We start from the raw sequence: 18,185 nt of genomic DNA, 5'->3' as shown, positions 1-18,185 counted from the left end.
TCAAGGTATTTTTCTTGCCCTTTATGGTAACAGTATGGTATTACTAAATTTAAAAGAAATGATGCATCTACATGCATATTTGTGTGTTACAACCCCCTCTCCCTAAAACAACCCTGTGTTGACGTATTTAACCCATGTCTAAAAAGGAGACCACAGAAAAATCGTTTTTAAAAGTTTCTGAGTTCACTTCTTTCACACTGCACCCAGTTTCAAGTGTCGCCACTACCCTCCTGAGGTGTGTTAACCTGCTACTGACCAGAGCACTTATCCTAATGTGGGCATTCACAGCAGAAGCATTTGGAAAAAATAAAAACTTTGGACTTTGATTGTGAAGAACTTTACAGAAGTAGCATATTTATCGTTTATGTAGCTCAGCTTTGCTGTACTCACACTATGCAGCTACAGTTTACAGCTGACCTCAGTTAATGCTACAACCTGGATCTTTGACTTATCATGGACTTAAAACAAGGCAGTCATGAGTTAGACAAACCTTCACACAGATGTTTAAGCCATTATGAGATGAATCCCTGCAGCAGGGTGGGCTCTAGAAACACAGAGACCAACAAATGCAGCACTCACCTTGAGTTGAAGCTCCAGATTTGCCAACAGATGCTGCAAAGCATACATACTCGCTGTACGTTGCTGTTATTACAGCCATCAGACTTGGAGAGGAAAAACATGTTTTACCTGTTTGCTGTGCATAATTTCAACAGCACAAGTCGGTCATGTTCTGTTAGTTACCCAGCTACTCCTAATACTAGAGCAAAAACATGCTGATGAATGGACAGGATAGCCCTTTTCTACAGCAGCAGTGGCATGGCTGCGTTACAAAAATCCATTCGTTGGTATGGGTTTATTATCCACCACTATTGGCAAGCAGGAATCAGTGAGAAGGCTACTATATTCAAACGGACCACCTTGTTGAGCTTAACTTGGTAGAGAGTGCCAGAAGATGACAACCAAATGGCAGTCTGCTGATTGCAGTTGGGCCTATGACTTTTGTGTCCTGCACAAACTAATGTTAAGGTTCATTTAAGAGATGCTAATTAGCTTTATAGCGAGCTCTAGCTTAATAGCTGTGTTTTATGTAGCCCCTGTCAAATAAAAAAAAAAATCAAACTCAGGTAATTCAGTTTCCCAGAATCTCTACAGCCTGTTTTGCCACAGTACTGAAACCTGTCACAACTGCTTTCTTCTATTGTTATTTCATGGCAATTGGCAAACAGCTCTTAGAAGCCCTACAGTCGCTGTCGGTACACAGGTAAAAATATTGGATAATAAGTATTTCTAAGATGATGTTGTGTGTCTTTTTGAGATTTTTTTCCATGCTTTTCAACAACACTTACTGGGGCCATGTCTTTGGGAATGTTTTGTGTTACTGCTGTTGTAATCTTTTGGCATATTTTTCAGGTTACTACGTTTAATTCAACATCTTCCTTTTGAAACATGAACTAGTGCCTGATGACAGATTCAGTGCTGTTTTTCTTTGGAACCAAATCCTCCGTCTCCAGCTCAATCTACTGTCTAACTCACTTTGGCTGTCTGCTCACTTTCCCTGCTCTCTCTCTCTCTCTTGTTTTCCCCCCTCTCCTTCTGAAACAAAAGGGTGTTTGTAGGGAGGAGAGTATTCTGAACGGGCGGGGTCGTGTGCTGTCTGCTGTGAGAGAGGTGTTAGGAGACAGTGGGAGAAGCAAAACTCAAGAGGGAATTGCACGCTGATGACTAAAAACTTCCACGTAGTTTAAACTGGACGGTTGTGATGTAGCTGTTCAATATGACTTGAGGCAAAAGCCGCGATAGAAAAGTAATCTCTATATTTGCCACCCCTATGTGGAACATGGATTACATACAAAAATGTAAGAACTGAAACAACGTTATACTTGAGAATTGCCAGAGATTTGCTTGTTTGCGTCTCTCTGTAAAATTTAAATTCATAGTTTTTCAGCAGTTTAGGCTAAGCTGAAAAAAGAAAACATCAAAGTCAACAAGCTTTGGGAAACTATGCTTTGCAAGGAATCATTCAGCCATAATATGAATAACATGATATGGTATTTGCTGATAAATCTGCTGTAAATGGGGTTAGTTTCTCACACGTGCACCTCACAGTGGGAGATTACTCCCTTTGGACGGATCAGAAGGGTGTCTTAGAGGGCAGTGATGTTAAAAACCACATAACAACACAGAAGAGGCCAGTAATATAGTGACATTTCTTGCTTTATATAAATGCTACATGCTGTTCAACAGAATCATGGAATCAAAAGAGGAGTGCACTGATGAACAGAAATTGTGCAGAGGCCATTCTGGTAATTTGCAGTACAGTCTGTGGTGGCCTTCAGTCACTGAGTGTAAGCATCATCAACCCGTTCTGCTCGCTCCTGGTGATCTTTTTTCTTGATGCATCCTGCTGTGTTCCCTTATAAGCCCCCCTGACTCACAGAAAATATGCTAGGAGGCCGGCTGAAAAATCCTGGGTGAAGTCTGAAGAAAAATTCAGCTTCATGCATTCACTCATATTCCTTTCCCTGGAATTTAAGTTTAATGTATGTGTGAAAAGGCTTTATTCTATTTAAGTTCCTTGACAGGTGAACTGCTAATCGAGAGCCTTTGTTTTCTTTTTTTTTCTACTTTTATATTTATTGTTTTAGCCCTCTAATGTGTAAAGTAATAGAAAATTAACTAAGCAGTTGTCATACAGTTAAGTCAGTTTACACCTTTAAAAAGGAAATAAACAGCAGTTAAGCTTTAAATAAATATAGTACAAAATTCACTCTTAGAATTATTCCACCAACTGATAACACCTCTGATTGAACTCTAGCATAAACGTGATGCTCTTTTTATCTGATATGAGAGTCTAAAGAGCTAAAAATAAAATGAAGCTTTGTCTTGAAGAGCCAAATTCAATGTGACAGACAATTCTGAGTCGGGTACACCCCCAGATCCATACAGTGTATGAACAAACTTTATCTGCGTGGAGCGACTAAATCTGCTTCTCTGCCTTGTTCCTCTGATTCCTCCTTCACATTAAAGCTCGGGGTCTGTAGATTAGGGACCTGTCTGTACTACACCTGCAGGTTCTTTTGTACAAATCTTACTCTGCAAAGTTTAAAGGGCCTCACTAAAGCCTGTTGATCGTAGTCAGACTTAACCCGGGTTTACTGGAGTTAGGAGTGAAGAACTAAGGAGGGGAGAGAACACGCTGCAGGAGGCAGAAGGGATGACACGGACCTTTGAAGGAGGGGGTTTCATCTTTGCTGTGTTACAGGAGATTTAGCACAGGTCAGAATCACTTGACTTTTGAAAAAAAAACAAAAAAAAAAACATGTTTTTGCGAACAAGACTTTTGTAACAGTTGTCTCTGCAGAGGTTCTCATGACCAGAATTTTAAACTTTGATGGTACTAGTAAAAATAAAATTACATTGGCAACCAAAATAAAAGTGTTTTGCACCCCTGTACTGGGTATATATACATTTTTAATTACCAAAAATTGCACACTTAACTTCTGAAAGTTGTCTGACTACCCAGACACACTTCAATGTGTTAGTGTCAGAATACTGCCATCATATATCTGCAATTTAGAGAGTTCTACCTCTTTTTTAAATATATGAATAAAGATCTTTTATGTTTTTATAGTTTAAAAACTTTTCAAACTCTGAATTAATATAAAGGGCTGCATCGATACATCAGTTGAACATCAGTGTTGGCCAGTATCGGCCTTGTTGTGAAACACTGGCCATTAGCAAGCAATGTGGCATGACCAGATATCAGTCACTGGTGTTTTTCTGTGGTGTCCCATCAATTTAATGCTGCCATCTGCTGAGTCAAAGAAGATTTCTACAGGATAGATGTTAGACAAACTCTGATCTGTTTTCATGGTCAAACAGGAGAGAAAATTAGGGTATCAAAGTATAGAAGTAATGAAAAAAATCTGCTGGTATCAGATTTTGAATAATCTTAATTGTTATTTCAAACATGTGTGTTGGTGTCTACATGGACATTGTTTCATTTTGTAATCAAGTGAAATAAAAAAGTATCAAGATTTTTGACTACCTTAGACTACGATTAGCTAATACCCGTTGAACACAGTCAACTTAACAGGACAAGACTCATGCTGCTCATAATGGCAGAGCCAGACTTTTTTTTTTTAAACCTTGGTGGGCCAAGAGGGGCAGTGACTGAATTTCAAAGATGGCCTGAAGTGGGTTGCAGATGGTTAAGTCCCTCCCCATGTATGCGGGTTGCCCGGGTTCAAGTCTAGCGTGTGGCCTCTTTCCTGTATGTCTCTCCCCTACTCTCTCATCCCTGATTCTGACTCTATCCACTGTCTTCTGCTATCAAATAAAAGCCCAAAATATACAGTGTTTAACAAATTTATTAGACCACCTGTCATATTTGTCTCAGAGACCATCCAGCATTATGAAGTGCTTTAATGCGGACTCTTTCATTTTCAGTGAGCTCTCCACATTTTACCATTTTGAACAGGACTGAGGAATTTCAAACTGAATTCACCTTTTTATACCCAAATTTGAGCCGCCTTACTGGGCTTCTCTGAGATGTCAGAAATTCATCAAGCATGACATTCAACCACAAAAACCATTTTTTTATGTTCAGGAATGCAAGTAAATAACTATAATTTGACATATTAATCAAGAAATAATAATGTGCTTTACTTTTTTTCAGTTTTTTTTTGTAAATGAGTAAATTTGAAAATTCATGGATAACAATAATAATTATATTTTTGCATTAAAAATATCATTTAGGTTAAAGAGCTTCTACATATTGGTGTATTAACCATTGCAGAAACATAAAAAAATGATTTTGGTAATTACCAATGCTGTTAATTTAAGGCAGCTGTGGCATAAACCTTACTTTGGGTGGTGGTCGAATAAATTTGTTAAGCACTGTATATCTTTGAAAAAAAATAGCCTTAAGTTTGACTGGCGATTTTTTTATCCTCTCTGAATTATCTTAATAAATGTCTCTTGGTAGTTCTCAACTAGTGAGTCAGGACCCAATAGTAGGCAGCAGACCTGTTTTCAGTGCGTCAGGAATGTGTGCCTGAAAAAAAAGGCCCAAAAACTCTTTGGCGTACCGAAGCCCTATGTGGACATATACGTATACATATATTTTATTTGTTTTACTCTTTTTCAATGCGATAAGTCAGTTTTAGTTGGTTTCTTGAGTCCTCAAACACAGTTATCTTGAAATAACAGACCTGTTTTTTTCCATGATAGTAGCTTGATTTTTTTGAGATCTTAGATCTGAGTTTGACACAATCAATAACACACTCAAGGCGCCCCACAACAATTACAATGTTGACATCAGCATATGATGAACCCTGGAGATCACTCTTGTAGTGTAGCCAAGAGTCTTGTCATGTAATTTGATGTGGTGCCATCTTGAATGTTCAAAAAAGGTGTAGTCTGAGCTGGCCTTTAGTACAGTGTTACTTTCTAAACTTGTGTCAGTTTGATACTATGGCTGCAGAAGAATTCTTAGGCCCTGACGTTGGGTATTAGCATGTTTGTAGAGGTGACATATTTAACCCTTTTAAGACAAGTTTATGTTGGTCTTGGAGGTCCCTGAAACATGTTGCTTTAAATGTTAATGAGCTGTCTGACTTCGCCCCTCTCAGGAAATGGATGTAGCCAAATGGATGTGGCTCTCCTGCTCAGCTGAGAGGAGGATCAGTGGAGGAGGGAGGAACTTCCTTCCAAGAGGGGAGGGCCAACCGAACCTGGGGGTGGTGCTTACTTCCCATATGACATCATTAGGGGAATATCTGAAAAATACTTGTTTCAGCACATATTTTATGAAAGGTGGAGAAAAAGAGAGGGGAGGGATGGAATTTTCTGATTCTTTGGGGGGGGTTGAGGACAGGCCAGAGCACATGTTTTTGCTGGAAAAGCCTGAAAACGTATATTTTGCATAATATGTGACCTTTAATCTCTACATAAATGCAGGAAAACTCCTTAACACTTAAAGATACACAGACCCATTGGCATTGGCAAAAAGTATTCAAACTTCATCTACTGTCGTCCATTAAAAAACAGATTCCACCGTTTTTCTACACATGGTCAAGACAAAGTATTAAAATCTGACAGCCATTATCTCTTCTGAAGAGCTTGGACCGGGTGATCTGGCTTTGTTATTCTGTTTCACATTAATTTTGTTTGTTAAAGTGACACATCCAAATCAAAGCTCGTCATCCTCTCTCTTTATCTTTATGTCAGTGATGGAGTTCATTAAAACACAATGAGCTCCTCTGAGTCTCTGTTAGCTTCACATTCAGAGCTGTCAGTCAAATCTGCAGATCTTCGGCCAAACTGTTGAAGCTTTTGTGTTGGCTGGGGTGGGGGGCTGTGTGGCTTGTGTAGCCGCAACAGTACACACGCATGCATGCGACAACGCACACAGCTGTTGTGTAGACATTCAGACCACAGAGGAAGCAGAGCTGCAGCGTTGTGTTTACAGCCAACCACAGACTCTGTCAAGCTGTTTGTGTTTTTGTATGCATGTGTGTCAGTGTGTTTTAGTTGAATTATGAGTTCTGGAGTCTGAAAACAAAAAAGCGAGATCTTTCAAACAGATCCTCGTGGCTGGATGGGATAAATACTCTTAAGTCATCTGTTATAAAGAGTGTCTTGTCGTTGCCTCCCATCCTGTGTCGCGAGCAGCACTTCCTAACTGCCACGCTGCTCTGCATCATTATTTCTTTGTGGGTGACGATCACATGTTGCTGAGGCTGATTCAGTGTCTTCCTGTTTCTCTTTAGATCCACCGAGACAGAGAGGCGTCGTTTCATCAGCCTTGCAACACTCTACTCTCAGGTAAGAGTTGCTGTTTGCCGCTAATGATCACACTTTTGTGTTCAGAAAGGTTAATGGATTCAAATAGCTCCTTTGTGCTGCACTCTGTGCTTTTATTTTTTAGTTTTAGGAGTTTTACTGCAAAGAGCCAAAGCAAGGTTATTTTCTCATCTGTGACTAATGTGAAGAAGTAGGTCATTTATGCATGCTTGTTTATGCTTCAAGAGACTGTATCCTCTGTCCTATGGAGCCCATTTGTTTGAAGTGACAGCAGCTGGATGCTTGTGTGGTGACTTTTCAAAGAGTCTGCCTCGAGTATCAATGACACAAAGCAAAGGCACTTTCATCATTCGAGCCTCAGCGTTTTGACAAGAGCCTTTTCTTAGTAAAGTCAATACCATAAAGCTAGCTTAGCAGCCACTCTTTGACACTTTTGTGATTTTTAAAGTTAATTTAAAACATCAGATTCATTAAATAAAAAAAATAGACTTAAGAGTTTGATGTTGAAAAAGGTAATTTTGGAGAGCCTCTGCTCATCCCTGATAGTATTTTTGTTTCAGAAGGATGTCTATGCTTAGCCTTATATCATGCTAAAGAACCTCATAGACTCTGCTGTCATTTTTGGATTTTCTCTAAGAGGCAAGTCTCTGACACAGCACAGGAGCCATCATGCTTTCTTAACACATGTATGCCATAGATGTGATGTGAGTGGTGACTTTAAACACCAAACACGACTATGACATCTTATTTTGTAGGTTTTTAAGCCAACATGAGGTGTAGAGTTGAAATTTGCTAATAGATCTTTCACCTGTGGCACATGGCTGAACTGAAGGCCGCAGGAGAAAGTGAAATTTGACTGAACAGTCTGAAACTTTCTTTGATGTTCATTGATAATTCTACTTAGAAAAAATGTGCTTAATATGCCTTTTACAGTTGTTTCTAAAGATCATTCACATGACTAGAGCTGTTATTTTAAGTGGATCAGTATCAGTGAGGCCTTTTGTTAGCACAGAAGGAAGCTGGATGAAACATGCTAGATAACCTTTAGTGTTTGAGGGTACAGAGGTTTTGTTTTGAGGTTTTGACCATTTGTGGAACTGGCAATCAGTGTTTGGTTCAAAATTCATCAGCTTCACCAAACACATGTACATGACATAAAACCAAATAACGTAATTCCAGGGGGTTTGTGCACTTGTACTTTTTTAGTTGTTTTTTTAAGACAGTGCTGTACTTTAAGCTTGCTGTAAAAATGTACTTTGCTACATTTTCCATACTTACTTAATTTCAGTCCTTCATTGATCACTTCTCCCGTGTCATTTTGTAAATAAACCCTAAGGCCGGCCACACACTACAGGATTTTTACCCCAATTTGAGGCAAGATATTCCTCCCCTGACGATCATAGGAGTGTATCCCAACTGGAGCCTTGTCGCAAACCGTTATTTCTCTGACAACATGATTATTTTACTGCTCCAAACTGCACCATAGCCTCCCAGAACCTGAATCAAAAATATCAAACCTGTTTGATATTTACGATTGTAGGTCATCATGCCTCTCACAGAGCAGCCACAACAACCAATGAGAGCGAGCAGATGGGGAAGCGTCACCGCCTGGATCATCACTGTACCTTAATTCCAGCCAGGATTTCATTCTGAGTCTTTTCCTTGTTTTATGATTTTTGCTGCAGCCGTAACGCATGCTAGGTCAGCCTGGTGTGGCAGGACAGCAAGAGGGTATTGACAGACATCCGTGTTTTTTGTTTTTTATCTGAAGTCACATGATCATACAAGGTCGTCAGCATGTGTGTGGTGTTCAGTGATCTGACTGTCTGGCTGAGTTGCTAGTGTGTGTGTTCAGAGGATTAAGGATGAAAAATCATTTGAAATTGTCCTCATGTCTGAGGTCTCCTACGTTTTTAAAATGGTTTCAGATTTAAAAATGGTCTAGTGTGTGGCCGGCCTTAACAATATGTATTTTCTTAGCCTCATTCCAAGCTATAATTGTGATCACCAAATATGTTAGTCTTTAAACATTAAAAACTGGTTCATTTTTATTTATCAAATGTACATTTTCAAGTCATTCATGCATACTTATTTACTGTTAGAAAAAATGTAACTCACCATAGACATTTAACTATCAAAAATGAAGGGCTGAAACCTTCCAGCCGGTTGGTTGGTCAGTGAGCTCACATCTGTCCACGATCTTGGTGGTCAGCTGGTTGCTCGTGTGTTTGTAATAAAACGGTAGGAGCGCACAGCAGACTGATTGAGAGATGCAAAGCAGGTGAAAGAGAACTAATGTGGAACTGGGCAGTACAGGTAGAGAGACACACAAAGAGATGCAGAACATGATCTATTCTGATTTTTTCACAGTGGGTGAGATCATTGAGACTACTAGGAGGATGTAATGAAAAATGAACAACCAATTGATTGGTCTGTGTATGGATGTCATTTTAGTCAACCAAGTTTTTCTTTTGTTGACTACTGGCCAACAAAAAGCAGCCTAATGAAAGATTTATGTTCCTTCAACACATACTGATCCAAAATCCCAAATTTGCTGTTACATTGTACTTTGATATAGCTACTCAAAATGTTCAGACCTGGCAAAGCATCTCTAGGGAGGAAACTCACAGTTTGGTGACGTCCATGGGCGTGGGATTATTAAGGCAGTCATCGACTGTAGGAGGAATTTTTTGCTCATTTATCCAAATGCTTTTGAGCTCCTGATAATGGAGGTACACCGAATAAAATGGATGTAATTTACTAAATGGTAAATACCATATTTCTGTGAAACCCTTAAATGAAAGCTGAGTCGACACTTCAGTCACATCTTGATTGTTTCATTTAAAATCTACAGTTGTGGTTAATAGAAGCAAAATGATGGAAATTGTGTCATTGTCCAAATACACATGGAGATAACTGTATCTGTATTCACCCTCACATGCAGACATAGGGAAATGCAGACTCTGGGTTAAAACCCTCTTTCTTTTTAATAACCTGTAAAAATAATCTTAGTCTGTGGAGTTTTGGATGTGGACATATACGTTTATATAAACAATAGCCACAACAAGAAAGGAAAATAAAAGGTCCTCTGACCTTCACAAGAAGAGTCTGTGTGCAGAGAGAGCAGTCTCAATAAAAACAAGCGACAGATCGATGAGCTGCATGAGGCTGAAGACAAACTGCCTTTTATCTGAGCTGCAAACAGATGAAATGTCCCTCTGTCAGAGCGAGAAGAGACATTTAAAAGAAACAGATAAAGACATTCTGTTGGAAAGAAAATAAAATAAAGATGATGTCAGGATAAAGACAAAAAAAAATAGGAGTGTCGAACTGAAATAAAGTGGAAGGGTGGGATTTCCTCTGCAGCAGCTGGAACAAGTTGACATCACTTCCTTTTTGGTTGAAATATCCTTTTCTTCCTAAACTCATCACATTCATTCAGGACCTCTCTCTCTTTCTGGCTGTCTGTCTCCAGGTCAACAGCAGTAAACGGCTTATTGTTTGTTTATTGTCATGAAGGCAGAATCGTGAACTTTTCCACTAATAATGCGTTAATTAGTGCCCTCAAAACCTTCCACAAGCAACAAGATAAACTAACTCAGTTCACTTCAGCCTCAGGTTGTCTTTCTCTGATGATTATTTTAAACATAATACAAAGTTTGCATCTGCATATTAAAATGTTCTTTACATGACTTACTTTGAAAGCACTTTTACTTAATATTCTTTATGCTTTGAATAATTCTGACAAAAATTATTTGGTCATGGAAAGAGGCCACATGCATTATTAGTGATAAGGTTTACTTTATATAAACCTGCAGTCCTTGTCAGAAATACATGAAAACTTGGTCAAAAAGAAACCAGTGTTCTCAAATAAGGCTTGGCTATAAATTGTAGTAAATAAAGGCTGTTAATCTTCATTTTAACCAGACCGGCAGAGTAACGAGTTGGAGGCTTGTTCTTCTTTTGTCAGTGTTAAAGGTGGGTGTAAATGGGTCAGCTGAGGGATATTATGTTACAACACCACCTAGGTCAAGGTCAAAGGTCAGACTCTAATCTGCTTGAGGTGTCAGCCAGTTTGAAACCAGTGCTGCCAGTTCCTGCTGCATTCTTGGTATGTTAAAATGAAATGTAAATCTTGAAAGTTTGGACAATTGAGTTTGATATATGATGTGAATGTTGTCTGTTAAATAAGCTGATTCTTCTTGCTGGATAATATAATAAAGCTGGAAAACAATCAGTGACTGTGTTTACATGGACCAGAGTATCCTGGCTAGGAGTCTTATCCTGGTTTTGATCAGATTCGGGATACTGTGTTTACATGCGCACAGAGAAACCTGATTATTCATATCTCTGTAAACATAAAAAAATGCCAGGTCCCCAGTTACTGATCCCTGCGTTTCATCTGCACAGCCATCTGTGAAACTTCATCTGTCAATTTTGGTGTTTAATGCAAGAAAAAGGAATCCATAGAATAAACAAATACTTTAATTTTCAGGCTGTTTGCCATACCTGTTCAGAGGTTGTTATACAGGAACTGGCTTTTGGAAAACAAACTTATTTACACTAAGAGCGTGTGCTTAACATAAGTACAGGCAGCAAACAACAGAATGAAAGACTGAGAGGATGGCAAGGATTGAACAGGAGATCTCAAATGAAAAGACTTACATGACTTTATGTTTTAATTCTTATGAATATGAGGTGATTGTGATTTTTATTAAGCATTTTATACAAGATGCAGAGATACTGAAGACAAGTCGGCTCTTTACTGTGTGTTGTTGAATGCTGATGAATGTCCCACCATGAATAATCAGCAGTATCAGCTTGATTACACTGATTCCTATTGTCATGTCCTGGCAGCATGTGAGCAGTCCAGCATGACAGTTTTTACTCCATCAACCCATTCCTGTTTTCCTCTCTGTCATTTGTGTCGAGATGGATGAAAGAGGTAGATGACAAAGCATCAGGAGAGTCTGACAGGAATATTTCCTTGACATTCATTCACTTCTGTCATTTGGCAGAACTTGTTCGCTTGCTTTACGAGGTGGTGGTAGTTTGGCATTAAAGTTATTCATATCTGTGTTTAAAAAGTAGCTAACTATAAGTCCCTGTTGTTGTAGCGTTGGCACTGGTTGGGGGTTTTAATGAGATGGGATTTCATTGAGCTGTGTATTAAAGCAGTAGTGGTAACTGCTGTTTAACAGCTGGGTGACTCATAGACACAACCTCAAATTTCTGTTACTGCTCCAAGCCCATCACTGCTATCATCAAACAGATCGACACTTTGATGAAACAGTCATGTAATTTCATGTTGTTAGAACCAGAAAGAGCCCTCCTGAAATTCCAGCCAAAATTTGCATTCTTGTAAATGGAGGACCTCTGCTTTGATGCTTTAATTCTGTATTGATATGTAGATTTAGTAGGGATTGGTTTGTGAAGGCCACCCACAGGAGTCCCCTCACTCTGTTCGGTGACGTCACTGTAAATCTCACAGTTCTGTGCATCGATATGAGTGTAAAATGCTCAGAAAGTTTGAAATTAGATCAACTTTGAAAGTTCACTGTGGAAAAAACGTAGAATGATGTGAAAGAGTTTAATCATCCTGAAATAGCCTAATGTGTTGGGAACATTTTGAAGGTTGATTAAAGTTTCTGAATGATTTTATGAATGAGTTTTAAAGGTTTGAATGAGGCTGAAGAGCTGAAAGAATGTAACATTTTGAACATTGTCTCCATTCATTTCAGAGGACAAAATTTTGCAGAAAACACTGAATTTCTCTGAAAGTTTGAATAATAACAGCTTTAAAAGCCACAGCAATAATGTCATGAATGAGCCAAAGATTTCAGTGTTTGAATCAGACACATTTTGTTGAAGAACTTAAAAGAGTTGACAGAAGAAAAGTAGGGGAACATGTCACATATTTAGTCGCTGCAACATTTAGGGGTTCACAAAGCTGTGGTTTGGTCCATGTCTTGGTTTGTTTCAAGTGCAGTTCAACAGAAAAAGTGACATACTGGATGCAAATTTTTAGGTTTGTCTTAGTTTCTAAGAAATGACGGAAGTGAAAGTTACAGTTTGTTACTATTTTGTGTTTTTAGGACTACTTCTGATCTGTGGTACAGCCTGTAAGCTAAAGAGAGACCATAACAAACTAGCATAATAAGAAATAAAAAGCAACACAGAAATGAACGAACTGTAATCGCCTGATATGAAATTTCAGAATGAATGCAGTGTAAAATAATTAAACAAAATACATGCCTTTGGGAAGTGTGTGTCTCATTTGTGATTTGTGGAGTTTGCAGTCATAACTCTTAGTGTCATGTAAGGTCTGCAGTTGTGGGTTCAGCGGTTATTCATGCTCAATCAGAGCGAGCATATGCTAGTAAAGTGCAGGGACCATGTACAGGTTTATGTGAGCACATGGGATGTTTTAGTGAGGCTTGAAGCTGGGTTCTTCTGTTACTGCATAGACATGCATAGCCTTTACATGTATTAGTAAAAGCAGAGCTAATATGTTGTTAGACTCCTGTATCTTTTGCCTTACTGTGGTGATGGTCCCCTCTCTGTGCTACTGTCTGATTTCCATGTAAATGTTTCCACAATAAGGAACTCCTTTTGTCCCCAAAATGTTTTAAAGAAGCAGGCAGGTCTCCTAGCTCCACCATGTCATCTTGCTCATCTTCTTAGTGTGGTTTGTGATGCTTGCCTCTACTTCTTCATTGTTGTTTAATCCCAGTTGGCCCACAGTTACAAACCTTACCACCACCTGGATTGGGGTGTGAATACTGTTATGCATGGTTGATTTTTTTTTTTTTCCACTCAGGTGTATCAGTCATATGGCTGAATGCACTAAACTGTGATGGTTGTGAATGAATGAAAATACAGATACACCCTGTATTACTAATGAGTCTTTGGTAGAAGCTACGCCTGGGTCATATGGCCTGAAACTAATATCAAGACATTTTTATGTTATATTGCAACTGCTATTTATGTAGGGCAGTATTTTGAAATCTCTCCTAAATTAATGTATAAATGCTTAATTTATACCTGTGATGCATAAAATGAAAGTATTCTATTTTCTCTTCTTATTTTTTTAACTGTATGCCAAAAAAAAAAAAAAAAATCATTATCAGGTTAAATTGGGCTCTTTTTATTTAAAAAGACTTTGCTCATAAGCTTTTACAAATCAAAATAAAAACTGTCATAACCAACCTTCAGCTAAAAAAAAAAAAAGAAATAGAAATACTCTCACAGTCTTTTGTAGTGTGTTTGTGAATTTGCTTGAATAATCACAAACTCATCACAACAGCTCAAATCCAGTCAAGTTAAAGTTTTAAGGCAGCCAGGAAGCTCATTTTAATAGTTTATACACTTATTTTTATTTATTTATTTATTCATTTAGAATTCATGCTTTTATACAACTTTAGTTTATCTTCTCACAGAAAACAACCAGTTTTTCCACATGCTGCACGTTGTCTCTGCTGTACGACGGCCCTGAATCTGCATCCCATAATCTCGAGGATTAATGTGTTTTTGGAAAGCCACAGTTTGGTAGTATGCCTGGCTGCCTGTGGTTTTCAGGCCTGTGTTGAGACTCATGCTGCTGCTCTAAAGTGTTGTTTGTAATGCTGCATGATATCACATTTAGCCGTGTCCTGTTTGGCTCAACTGGATCCAGAAACCCTTATTTATATAGGAGGAGACATGCTGGGTGTGCCTTGGCTTCCAGGCAAAAATAATACAGTGAGCATGGAAAACAAAGATATAGGGGTAAATGCTTATTCTGTGAATCGGAGTGAATGTTGAAATTACAGTTTGGTTAAGTGGTGTGTGAGGGAGACTGCGGAAGATGGATTTTTAATTTTAACGGACTACAGGAGGGCTAAATGTCAGCAGCATCTTCATTGGATTATGTGCACTTTAGGTATTTAGTTTTCTTCAAACATTTTATTAAATAAATGTGGGTAAAAATAGCAGTCTGAACATCTTTAGGCAGGATTAGGTCGGTAGTGATCCCCGTTACATTTTCAGCTTTGACTGCCTCTCACACTGGTCTTTTAACTGCAGAAAAGGTGAACACTGAACAAGCCATTTCCTCAGCACGCAGAGCAGAACTTTGAATATAAAAATAAACAAGATTTTACCTGAAAGAGACACTACTACTCTTACAGTCGCCGGAGATCAAATTGTCACAGTTGACAGTTTGAAAATGTGCAGAGAAGAGAAATAGGATGAAGGGAGGTACAATGAATGGATACTTCAAATTTCTTTATTCATTTCCCACCATCTTTCTTTTGCAAACTGGATGATTTGTTTGGATCATGTCTGATTTGCTTTTTCTCTCTGGCCCATTCATCTAACAAAATCCATTTACCCCTCTGAGTTGAGGCTGGCCTCCTATTCAAGTGATATTTGTCAAACATTTTAGCTGTAGGAAGCTCAGCAGCTGTCAGTGGCTGCATTTGTGGCAAAACCTCATTTACCAGCCTCAGGAAGTCTTAGAAAGAAATTTCCTCTTGAAATACTTCAACACATATTTGAATGATTCATGCATTCAGCAGTTTGTTTTTTTATTTTCGACATTTTTGTGATCTTTTTTTATCCTTTTAAATCTAGGATTTGTTTGGTGACAAAATGTAAGAATGCTCTAGACCACACTTATGCACTTCTGAGGGCTGATGTGCCTTTGCAAAATATTTTCTGATTCAGTTTTCAACTTTTAGTTTAATTGTAAAATGTTAAAAATAGCTTGCAAAATGAAAAAATATAAATTCTAACAAAGAAGTTTTGACTTACTTTTTTTTTAAACTAAAAATCTGTTAAATGGTTCATAGTTTTACGACACCAGCTTTTAATATAAATACGTTGTTGCTGTTCTGAGAATATAGAATATTACAAGTGTCTGTCTTTTCTTTCACTTTATCTCCAGCCATTTTGAACTTATTTACCGTGCATCCTCTTCTGATTGTAGCATGGTGTAAGAAAGTCGGTATTTCTGGCACAACTTCACCAACTTCCAAGGTGCACAGAGGATGAAAATGTATCTATTCATAATAAATGTTGATTTTATCCAGTGAAGCTTGTAAATACCACAGAGATAAATCAGACAATTTGGGTTTTATTTTGAGCAGCGCTGCATCTCCATTGCTTTAGTCTTAGTGTTTTTATTTTTTTCTTGGCATCATGCGTGCAGATGTTTTAGATTCTAACTGACTCGTTCCCATCACCTCTCAGCTTCTCTTTCAAATCCTGTGTTCGCATACGGCTGCAGTCTCATGGTCTTGTAAGACATTAAATTAGGTGTTTCTTTAGCTAATTACTAAAAAACCTTGCACAAGGTTCAAAGGTATGTGCACAAGGCATTTTTCAGTTTGATAACACAGATGAGAATAATTCATTATTTTAAGAACAGCTTTATGAATCTGAACGTCTGCAGTCACACTCAGGGATGTTCAAATATTTTAAAGTGTGAGAGATCATAGACATGAGGATAGCTTGAAATGATTTTAAAAGATATTAGCCTCTGATCACAAACTACACAACTCAGCGAGGCCACATATGATTGATCAATTGATTGATTGATTAATTGATTTTCATGAACAAAAAGTATCCAACCCTCATGGATTTGTAAGACACCAGAAGTACAATAACAGTGTTTTACAAAAAGATACATTTTTTACAGTCACAAAATTGCATGATCTTTTCCCATATGCAATACACTCTGCTTTCTCCAAGGCTTTTGCAGAAACACAACTCATTTTTTTCTTAATCATCCAACCTAAAAAAGTCAACATTAATCAAAAAACGTAAATTCCTTAAATCATCGTAAATTGGACAGTAAACAAAACATGAATCTTATTCATCCCTGCTTTTTGTATTTATGATGTTTCAGTGGCAGACGTATGATCCCACAGATATTTACACGATCAAACCTCACTTCAGACGTCAGCTGTCCTTATGTAAATAATGTTTCGCAGCGATGATTGGTTCCTTTGTGAGCTCTAGAAATAAGCAACATCTAGTTGGTGATGTTTTTCTGTTTGCCAGCTTCCACTGACTGTTGCAGGTATTCTGTCAGTCCCATTTTGAATTGTATATTCTGAACTAGGGATGCACAGTTTTACCAGTATGATATTGGTATCAGCAGATATTAGCTTAAAAGTGAAATATTGATAACAATATACCTTTTCTGCAGATATTTACAGCCCATATTAGGCTCTTAACCTTTTAAAGCCAATCGCATGATATTTGAAACACAGTTTTGTGAGCCCTCTGTCTAATCAACATGATCAATAACTTACTTAAAAAGCTTTCAATAAATTATCTTTAAAAAGCCTTCCAGTGGATTATCAATTGCCAGAAATGTCTAATGCAGTAAATGCGATACAAAAAAACAATATGTGAAATTTTCTTGCAATTTTTCCAGCTATTATTTGAGCTTTCAGGCTTTAAAGCGGTAGGCCTGCCTATATCCGCTGTAAACGTTGGCCATATGAATGAATAATTTAGTAGAGTCTTATTCAGATCTTTTTTAGCTGAATTTTTTTCTATATCTGTCATTATTCCTTAAACGTTTAAGTGCGTTTTTAAGGACTAAAATGTGTTAATATGTTTATACTAAAATGTTAAATGGTGTGTTTTAAGGACTGAAATTTTAGATATGAACTGCATCTAGTTATCGGCATAAATATCTGTATCAGCTAGAATGATCTTGTATCTGCATATCAGATATCGACAAAAATCCAATATTGTCCTTCCATGTGTGAGCATGTTTGATACTCAAGTTTTCAGATCAGTAAGGTTCTGACTCAGTCTGTTTGAAAAGCCTCAGATTTGGCCCAAGGAGGCAAATCAGGCACAAAATGCGTAATAAAATACCAGACTTGTCTTATCGATATTTAAAATAAATAAATAAATAAATAATTTTGAGCAAAAATGTCAATGATTTGCAGCATTTTTGGAGTATTTGCTGCTTTTATGATTCATTTTTGATCGTGGATGAAAAAGCTGAGTGTTACTTTCCTTCTGGTTCTCTGAAATTTTGATAGCTTTTTGTCTGTAATTTTTGAGATTTTAGAGATCAAGAGATCTGTGTGTTAACTGTGGAAATGATCAGCAGGAAACTATTAGGTTGCAACAGAAATACATGGAATATCTGTAAGTTTCAGTCACTGATAAGAGAGACTCAGTAAGACTTTTCATGACATGTTAGTGATATTTTTATTCAAAACTTCATCCAGCTGATCTGGCCTTCACTTCTCCACCTTCGCTTTCCTCAGCTGGTGGTCTGCTGTGAATTAAACCTTTTTTTTTCTCTCTCTGATCAAAGTCAAATGAAAGATGAAAAAATGTGTTGCATATTAGTCAAAGTAATGCGTACA

General features: G+C 37.8%; 1 protein-coding gene across 4 annotated transcripts in view; it reads left to right on the top strand.

Annotated features, from left to right (window-relative positions):
* The window catches only part of LOC121514167 (A-kinase anchor protein 13), a 227,232-nt gene that overhangs the window by 117,851 nt on the left and 91,196 nt on the right, over positions 1-18,185 (top strand). For all 4 annotated transcript variants that reach the window (XM_041794284.1, XM_041794292.1, XM_041794277.1 and 1 more), the window contains exon 10: positions 6,774-6,828. In XM_041794284.1, the coding sequence (XP_041650218.1) occupies positions 6,774-6,828 (55 nt within the window). The remainder of the gene's footprint in view (positions 1-6,773; positions 6,829-18,185) is intronic.

Source organism: Cheilinus undulatus, linkage group 1 (assembly GCF_018320785.1).
Source record: "Cheilinus undulatus linkage group 1, ASM1832078v1, whole genome shotgun sequence".
Lineage (NCBI taxonomy): Eukaryota > Metazoa > Chordata > Actinopteri > Labriformes > Labridae > Cheilinus > Cheilinus undulatus.
This window is presented reverse-complemented; position numbering and strand designations above follow the sequence as displayed.